The sequence below is a fragment of the Sander vitreus genome, chromosome 15 (genome assembly GCF_031162955.1).
Source record: "Sander vitreus isolate 19-12246 chromosome 15, sanVit1, whole genome shotgun sequence".
Classification (NCBI taxonomy): domain Eukaryota; kingdom Metazoa; phylum Chordata; class Actinopteri; order Perciformes; family Percidae; genus Sander; species Sander vitreus.
In genome coordinates, this window is record NC_135869.1 from 5,513,515 (window position 1) to 5,523,491 (window position 9,977).

Genomic DNA, 9,977 nt, shown 5'->3' on the forward strand with positions numbered 1-9,977 from the left:
AGGAAATAATGAACCCACAGTCACAGGGAAAGTAGCCTACTGTTAATACTACAGACTAGGGATGTGTCTTCCATTGCCCCAGTCCTCTCTTTCCGCCCCGCCCACCGTGGTCCAGCCTGCTGCTGTTACGTCAGCAGCGGGGATTGCTCGTGCTTTTCCCAGCGCTGCACCTCTCTCCTGTTGCCAGTCGTCGTCGGACGGACCAACGGCATAGTTACACGACCCGGGCTTTGGAAACGATTATCGGGATTATTTGGGCGTTAAAACTTGAATACTGTTCGCAAATTCGTCGTACTGCAACAATGTTCACTAGTTTAGGGAGCTTGGAAGTTTCGAGAGGTGAGATATATATTACATTTTTTACACCAACGTCTAATAACCCTAACGTTGCGTGTGTTGACTTTGTTGGAGAGCGGTTCTCAAGCGAAAACATTCCTTTGAGTCCTTCCGCCGCAAAGCACACTGTAAAGAGAAGGATAATATAGTTACTTTAAAAAAAATTTTTTTTAATGAATTTTAACTTCGTAACTAAATTGTAACTTGTTTAACTACAATTGTCTCTTTATCCGTTTTCCTTTTGTTCGTGTTTGAGGCCGTGTTTTTAACCGAATTACAAGCATTAATGTTATCTAACGTTACCTAGCATTAGCATTAGTTGACGCTACCAAAAGCCTGAACAGGCACCGCAGGATTTCTCTGCCGCTGTATGCTGTTTTTCCAGTTCTGTGCAGGGGAAGCTAGAAACAGAAAAACACCGCAGCTCCTGACAATGCCTTTTGCTTTGCAAACAAATACAATGGCTCACCAATTCACTGTGCAGTCTGTCAGAACAAAAGCTTTCTAAAAAAGTTTAACTTGCAGTTTTTACACAAAACCAAGTATATAGTTTAATAGAAACAATTGTTGCACGGGATTTTTATTACTGGTTAACTCTGCAGCCTATACAAAACCTACATGCATGTCTTTCTAAAGTTACAAAACGCAGCTTAAATCTCAGCTAATGTTAGTCTAATTACTGTCAGCCCAGTGCCCTTGTTAAAATAGCTGACTCATGTTTTCCTCGCCCTCTTTTTTTTTTTTTTTTTTTTTTTTCTCCAGTGCCCTCAGTGACTACAGCCGCACCAGCCTTTGAAGTGAGGCCAGGAGTGTGAACTGCTCTCCAGCCAAACCGGCTCCTCCTCCTCCTCCACCTCGGCTCCAGACACACTTTTTTGTGAGATAGTGGGAGTTCAACGAAACCAAACCAAAGGACTCCGCCAAAGGACATAATTTAGTCCTTTAAATCTTTAGAAGGAATACCCACTTAACAGGACCTAAACATGGGGAACCAGTTAACAGAAATTGCCCCTAGCTTCCAGTCTCTCCACGTCGTGGTAATTGGTTTGGACTCTGCAGGGAAAACCTCCCTCCTCTACAGACTCAAGCTACGGGAGTTTGTCGAGACGATCCCCACCAAAGGCTTCAATATGGAGCGGATTAAAGTGGCTATGGGCAACTCGAAAACCAACAGCACCACGTTCCAGGTGTGGGATGTCGGCGGCCAGGACAAACTTCGGCCCCTCTGGAAGTCGTACACCCGAAGGACCGACGGGCTGGTGTTCGTGGTGGACGCAGCCGAGGCAGAGCGCATGGAGGAGGCCAAGGTGGAGCTCCATCGGATCAGCCGCTCGGCGGAGAACCAGGGGGTGCCCGTGCTGGTTCTGGCAAACAAACAGGACCTGGATGGAGCCATGTCCGCTTCAGAGGTAATTATTGTTACACGAATGGTTGGTGTGTTTTGTCCACTGTATTGTGGACAAAACAAGATATTTAAAGATGTCACTATTAGGGATCGATCAATACTGTTTTTTCAAGGCCCATACAGATTATTAGTAGTTAATGAAACCGATGACCGATATGAGTGGAATGTTACGCACTCCAACACAAAACTTGAAATGCTTTAAGCAATGATTGATAAATGAGAAGCTTTCAACATGATACCCAGTAAGCGAGAGTCATGGGGGGGGGGTTGGGGTTAAGTCAGACTCAGTGGTGAGTGAAACTGAAGCAGATGGACAGTCACAGAGCTGTAGCCGAGCCAAAGTAGACCACTTTTTAATTCATTAACTTTATCGGTTATCAGGCAAATGAAATGCTGATACAGATCATCTGCAAACTGCCAAAAAACGCCCCGATAGTCAGCCAGGGCAGATAATCTCTCTCTATCCCTAGTCACTATACCGGAGATGACATCTAGATGTTGTCTAGACAAAGTATTGCTTTAGTCTACAAAAGGTAGGTAGACCGACCCACCAGTTGCAGAATTTCAAAGCAAATTCATATTTTTTCCCACAGTGACAGCGGAGGTTCCTTTAAACACTGCTGCCATTGTGTCTAAACCGTGCGCTGTTATCAGTATTAGTTGCTTATCCTTCATCCTCCATCGCATCAATCCCTCTATTTCCACTTTGTTTATCAACAACATAACAATTATCTGGCTTTTTAAAGAAACTTCAGACACTCGACTGCCATGACATTTTTCAGTGGTATGAACGTGCACCGCTGCTGCCAAATTATGAACGCTGCAGCTAAACTTCACGCCACCATTAATATCCTCTGCTCTCGTGTTTCACCCTAAAAAAAATATAAAAGGAAGACTGGCCTAGTTTTACGCTTGTAGAGCGGACCTCCATGGCGCATACGGACCACTATTGCGCTGCCCTCACGCCTGGTGTAGCCAATGTTGCTGCTCCGCAAACGGATTAGCATACATGTTCAATGTTGCCTGTCTGTAGCCTCTCCACACACATGCACGGAGCAGAGAGTGAAGTTGTTTGTACCGGTTACATTATTATAGTAAGGTAATCACCCTCAGTGTTCTAATCCGTCAAAATGACAGATGGTCTTCAGATTGTTCCCCCAATGAGGGGAAATATTCAGTGAATGGGACCTCTGGTTGTGACTGACGTCCTTGTCTTGTGCCTCCTGTGTTTCAGGTGGAGAAGGTTCTGGCTCTCCATGAGCTGAGCTCGTCCACGCTGCACCACACACAGGGCTGCTCGGCGCTGGATGGTCAGGGCCTGCAGCCCGGCCTGGAGAAACTCTACGACATGATCCTGAAGAGGAAGAAGACGCTCCGACACAGCAAGAAGAAGAGATGAGGCTGCAAGATCGCTGCGGTGCTTGGGGACAGATGTTACTTTTTGAACTACTACTTGTCTGAGGACCTCCTCAGCAGCCACGTCTGAGACACTTCAGTGGGTGAAACCAGAGGGAAGCTGTCAGTCCTCCAGACAAGTTGTAAACTTTGGCTCTCAAGTCTGTTCCAAATGGTAACACCTTCCTTCACCATATAGACATTTGGACATCTGCTTCCTTTGGGATTGTGTCTGCTCTTGAGCACTCCTCCCTCTCCCCATGTCCCATCTTTAAAGCAGCACAGCAGAGAGACTAAATGCCCCAGAGGGGCAACAGAGGAAAACCTGTGCAATATATGAATGAACACTCACTGATGCATGAACACTCACTGATGCACTAACATCAATATTGAAGGATATTTTGAACCAGTACTGTGGTGCCAACAGAACCCTGCAGGCCTGGCCTGAGCAAAGTTCCTGTTCCTTTCAAGTTTCAATGTTACACTTTACTCCAAGTCTTTATGTTGCATGATGTTCACCCAAATACCTCTTTGGGGATATTAAGACAACACTTTTGTTGATCAAAAGATATGTTAAGATTATTCTAGGTTAGAAACTGCCCAATGTTCAGTTGGCACAGCAGTTAACACGTGCCACCGATGTGACATTTGCACACTTACAGTATGCACTGAGGCTGCACAATCCAACAATACAAGTTTAGATAGTTTTTCACTCCTTACCAAAGTTGTTTGCTTGTCACACTTAGGCGTATTCCAGGGTTTGCTGGATGTTTGGTTGGTTAGTTCAAACATTAGTTTTTTATATTGAGTACATTGTGTTTTGTAGAATGTCAACATGAATAAATTATTGAGCAACTTTGGCATTATTTGCTTGAAACATGTCTGTTATTTTACATGCCTTATTCATTACACATTGACTTAAGACAGCTGAGAATTTGACCAACCTGAGTTTTAGAGGATTCAGTCACGGTGCATTAGGGGGAATGGGAGATGGTATTGTCTGACAGGTTCATACTAATGATCCATCCAGTGTTGTCAGAACATGCCTTTAAACACATCAGCAGTGCTCCCACAGCATACACAGCTACTGTTATCTGGAAACGATGAACTGGGGTCCGTACCAGAAAGCAGGTTTAGTGAAAACTCAGAGTTTGTTAACCCTGAGATGAGGGAAACTCTGGGTTTTCTGTTTCAGAAAGAGAGGTAACTTAACCTCAGAGTCAGTTACTATGGTAACTGAGTCTGTGAACCTAACCTGGTCGGGAGCAGGTTTTCTTCAAGAAACTCCAGGTTTCTTCTCTCTCATTTCCTCATTCATTCATTCAGTCTGTATCAGGTGCATTTTTAATGCAGTTTGTTATCTGCACGAATAAACACTTAATAAATGAAACTTATTGTTAGGCAGATTATAAAACGTTTCATGTTTTCTCAAACATGTCGTGTCCTTTTGTCAACGATCCTGTTGATGAAAAAGCTGTATTACTTCACAGAGAGAGAGATGATATTGAGTCCCGACTAAATGTATTTTCATTTCCACATTTTTTCACAGTCCATCAGATATGTAGATACCTTATCCGTCCTCATATCACTAACATCCACCATCGTGGACAGGCTTTAACATCCCAGCAGATTCTTTGTGTCACATTACGGCAGTTTTCTTTATAACATTGGTGATGCGGATCATACTGTAATAGTAAAGCCACTGTATGCAGAGCCGTCAGAAAAGTGTGACTCGCTCTGAAACGTTTTTTGTATTGTTCCCTGGACACAAACCAGTGAGAGCCATTAAAAAGAAATAAATGTTTATAAATTATAGTTATGTTAATGATCATGGTGCTGCAGCCTCAGAATGGGATTAGTATAGCTTTTTCGCCTGCAGCATTGCACCTAAATGAAATTATAGGTGTAATACAATTCCAGTTTTCACCAGTAATATTATCAGTTAACTGTGATTAAATATGAAATGAATACACTGTTAATGCTTACGCATTGACTCGAGCAGCAATTTTCTCCCACACCAATTCTCTCTCTGTTGCAGCACCAGCCGCTGTCTTGCTTTTTTAACTAAATACATGTTCAAACTCGTTTGTACGCATGAGTATTTCTGCCGACCCGTTTGTTTGTGGTTGTTACCATGGTGAATCGTAGTATCATGGCTCCATTCATACTGCCTTTTTATTGTGGTGGTGCACGCGCGTGAACCTACTCGGAGTTGATTGAACCAACTCATATCAGCTGTTCTGGAACCGAAAACTCAGTTTCCCATCTCAGGGTAAATCAACTCAGACATCAGGGTTAGACTCAGAGTTTGTTGAACCTCCTTCCTGAAACGGACCCCTGGTGAATGATGGATACTGCAGGGCGTTACACATAACATACTGGATACAGCTGTACAAAATAAGTGACAATACATTCCCTGCCCAATAAGTTGAAATCCAGTGGCCATCAAATACATCATGTCTTTGTGAAGCTTCTAATGTTGGGACTGTGTTGAATCAACTCTTTGGTAAATTTGAGCTTCTCAAAAATGTCTTAGATTACAACATGCAAGTTGTTTTTGTCTGAGCACATTACAATGTAATACAATCAGTGCTTGAAATGGGCCAGTACTCACAGGTACAGATTTGCTACTTAGAGTAATGACCAACTGAGTACTGTTTCTGATGTTACTCTAAATATTTCTTATTGTTAACAACTCCCATAAAAAAGGCCAAAACAAAAAATCAGCTGGTCCGTTGCTAAATATTTCCTGGCCTACCACCCTGTCTGTGGCTCTGAGATTCAAGCCCATTGGTTCCCACTTGGTTCCATCTGTGTGTGTGTGTATATATATATATATATATATATATATATATATATATATATATATATATATATATATATATATATATATATATATATATATATATAAATAAAGTTAATTCATGACCTCTGAAAATGTAGTTGTGACAAAAAATAGGGACTCAAAGCCTACTTGTTGGCCTTTTCAAGAGCTTTTGACTACTTGAACTGGTTGAAAGTTCTGGAAATGTGTGGAGTTAGGATAATATTTGTTATAAGTGCATAGAGTAGCATGAATCAAATATGAGAGGTTTGGTCTTTCATGAATATTTGAAGGAGAAATGAAAGCAAGGTGTGAGCAAGGTAGACTTCAAACGAACATACTGTACACACAGGCAGGCAGGTAAGCGCGCACACTCAAACATACACAATAGAAATCAATAATAGTGGCACACTATACAGAGAGAGAGAGCCATAGTAAACCAGTAAGCCAAAAAGGTATCCAACTTATTTTACAATATCCATTTAAGAAACCTCCTGTGACCTTAAAGATGTATTAGGCATCCCTATCAAGACACCAACGCCTAACGTCTAAAATGTAAATGTTATTCTGCAGTAATCATACAAAATATGGATTTTAGTTCACGATGGCATTTAACTGACACTTAACTGCACACTGGAACTTGTATTGTTGTTAATATAAGGCTTGTTGATATAATGTTATAATGGTGACCCTCTGGAATCCAGCCAGTGGAGATCACAAAGGAATGTTACAGCCCAGCCCCCACCCACATGACTTGTCTGTTCTCTGTTCTCTGATACCTATTCTCGCTTTACCAGACCTTCCCCCAAAGCACGCTGGAGGATAGTCTGGCTACTCCACATAGCATTCGGGGATGGGAGGAAAACGTGCTCTGGTTTATTGGCATTTCTTTAAACCAATCACAATAGTCTTGGGCAGTGCTAAGCACCGGTGAAAAACCGCAGTGCCGCTGCAAAATAGGCTCGGAAGGAACTTGTTTTGGTGGAGCATGTGTACGTTTTAAAGTTGTTTTAGCAAATATATGATCTTGGTACCCCTTTCTCACAGAGGGCTCAACCAGGGTTGACTGTGTTTTTGAAAGGGTTGATCGACTCGTTGTGAAGACAAGACCAATTATGTCATTTGTTGGAAATTGGGGGGTGGGGCGGTCTCTTTTTGCGTCATATTTAGACGCAATTGGTCGGAACTGTTGGCATTACTATTTGATGCTCTGGGTCTGGACCCTAGGCGTCACTGTTTGACGCCCTCGGGACTCAGGTCTAGGATTTTGGCGTCAATTTTAGACACGTACGTTTAACTGACATGCGGCACAAGAACGGGAACAGCTAGGTCTGGGAAAAGATGGTGGCTGGGTTACAAAATGTACGTCTCCTGGGTGAAAGTCCTGTGATGTTTGATCCATCCACCACCCCAACCAACTTCCTTACACAGCTTTTGGTCTTTCATGCTACTCACTACCGTTGTCTCTCTTAATACTACGTCATCTTACGGTATCTGATGCTGAAAGACACTGACCAAGCATTGGTATTAGAACTAATTTGCTATGAGAACAGCGGTATTTGCGAAGTTTGCACAGTGGCGAAAGTGCCTGGATGTTCAGCGGAGTTGCAGTTGAAAAAAGCTGCCCGCTCGCCCGAGACAGACGCATGCAGCCGATATTGGCCCCTTAACACATTGTTGGTTTTGGTCTTTTCGTGGGATTTGTTTTCGATAAAGCTACATCTATACTACTACGTTTCGGCAAAAACAAATATTTAGTTTTGCCTGGCGTCCACTCTCCTCCCAGCCTCAGAGCTGGAGGTACTGAAGATCAGATCGCCGCCCAACCCCCACCAGTCACTTCTACCAGTTGCCATATGTTAAAACCTGCAGTCTAATCCCCACGTCCAATTTATACAAACGCCATACGCATGCTAAATATGACACTAGTCAAGCTACATCTGGCATTTTACATGCAACATCTGTTTGTTTCATCCAAATCTCAACTTGATGCTTTTATTTTTTTTGCATGGGTTGAGTTCATACACAACAATTTCAAATGTATACATCATTTATATGAAACATTATTTGAAGATACTTTATTTAATTTTCATGTTCATTTATTCTGCTTGTTAAAGTTTTTAGTAGATGTGGATAATTGTTTGACGAAATGACCACATTACCTTATGACCTCTGATTCCAACACTTGTGTGAAGCCTTCAGTTAGAGGTAACTCTGCTCTGTCCCATCTCCCCTAGAGTCTTTCAGTCACTGGTCCAACCCTCCTGGGCCCACTTAGCCTACTGCGCAGTCAATCCAATTATCCCTTATTGGAGGCTCCCTCCTGCTGCGACTCAGCTGTTAGAGCAATGAGTAAGTAGCAGGATTATTGAGTCAGCAGAATGGACAGGAAAACCCTCCCCATGAAAAGTCTTTAGCCAGCGAGAGCCCACTTCAATTTACTCAGGCTTGATTAAATTACCATCTTTTCATTAAATCTTTCACTTTCTTAGGTGATCTGCTTTTTTTTTGGGTCTAGTTTGCAATAGTATCACATTGCTAGACTTATCTCCACATAAAGTCTGGCTACACCACAGACACATTCTTAACAGTAAACCAATCACAATCGTCTGAGCTCCGGACGCAGCGCCAGTGGCTCTGCAAAATAGTCTCGGGATTTTGGATTTTTGGTTTTGGTGAAACATTTGCACCCCGCAAAAGAAAACACCGTACCACATACAATATTAAATGAAGTTAACTGTTGACACAATACAGTAACGTGAGCTATTTAAATTAGCAGGATACATGGTCAAACATCATTTGCTCTTCATCCCAGTTAGAGAGGAAATGCCGTAAACCAGGGATCTTGAACAGGGGGTCCGGGACCCCTAGGGGGTCCTCAGAGTCAAGGCAGGGGGGCCTCCAAATTATTTTAAATTTTTGGAAAGCTTTTTCAAATAATAAAAAGTCTTAACATGAATCCAACATATTATTAGCAAATATAAATCCCCACCGATGATAGGCTGACTGGCCTATAGGTAAGGTAGTCACTAAGGTAGCCATCCACAGATACAGTTCATCCTAAGGATTCACTGTGTATGTATGTTTAACACTAAAACATGATTTATAAAATCATGCGAACAATTATAAGGCTATTTTAAAAGCTTGTATAAAAAGTATGTATAAAGCCTTTAGGATGCCCCTGCATGTAATTGTAGGCCCAGTTTAATATGCAACTTCAGTTTAGACAACCTATGTAGTAGGGGGTTCCTGCTCCGTTTCTCTTTCAGTTCAGGGGTCCTTGGCTTAAAAAATGTTGAAGACCCCTGCCGTAAACATATTCTTTGTAAATCTTTACAATCATTCCCCGAAAGATCCAAGCAGGCCTGCCTTGTTGCACGGTCCAACTGTTTATCTAAACTTGACATTTTAAGAGTGCAGCTTGCTAGCTCGTGGTTGTTCTTGTAAACTACTTCCTAGTTACTTCCAAAACTAGGTTGTTATCAGTCGGTTGGACGCAAATAGTTTTATAAATAAAGTAAATAGTCCATCTTAGAGCTGAACACTAAAACTTAAATGTAACTTTACAGTAATTGTGTAATGTGACATTGCAGGCTGGTTGGCGGATGCCGGTTACGGCGTTGTCACTCAATACTGGACCAATTTTCAAAGATTTTTGTTCACATTAATCACTTAGACTTCAATGCATGGATATTACCCTTTAACATAGTTTCAGTCCAGCACACAAGTCAGGGCAGCAGTGGCCAGCTGTCTCCCATTAGCTGTGGTTGCGGCTACATCTCTCTCTGGAGTTACCCTGGTACAGATGTCAGCAGGCCTCACCACACACAGGATCAGGACCAAACCCAACCAGATGTCTAGCTCTGGCTCTGCTTCACTTTTTATCTTCACTCTCCATCTGCCTTTGCGCCTCCGTTCTTCTTTCTGCCTCTGCTCAAGCTCCCTGTGCAAAAGAATCATACATTTAGAAACATTCTTCTGCATTTAACAGTTTTACTGCCTCCTAACTTTTAATCA

At 42.4% G+C, this 9,977-nt stretch overlaps 1 protein-coding gene across 1 annotated transcript; it reads left to right on the forward strand.

Annotated features, from left to right (window-relative positions):
- Window positions 1–159: 159 nt before the first annotated feature.
- On the forward strand, window positions 160–4,002 carry LOC144530247 (ADP-ribosylation factor-like protein 4D). Its single transcript, XM_078269734.1, has 3 exons — window positions 160–339; window positions 1,099–1,745; window positions 2,976–4,002. Exons 2-3 carry the CDS (start codon window positions 1,320–1,322, stop codon window positions 3,138–3,140), a joined length of 591 nt encoding a protein of 196 aa, XP_078125860.1. The 5' UTR covers window positions 160–339; window positions 1,099–1,319; the 3' UTR covers window positions 3,141–4,002.
- The last annotated feature ends 5,975 nt before the right edge of the window (window positions 4,003–9,977 follow it).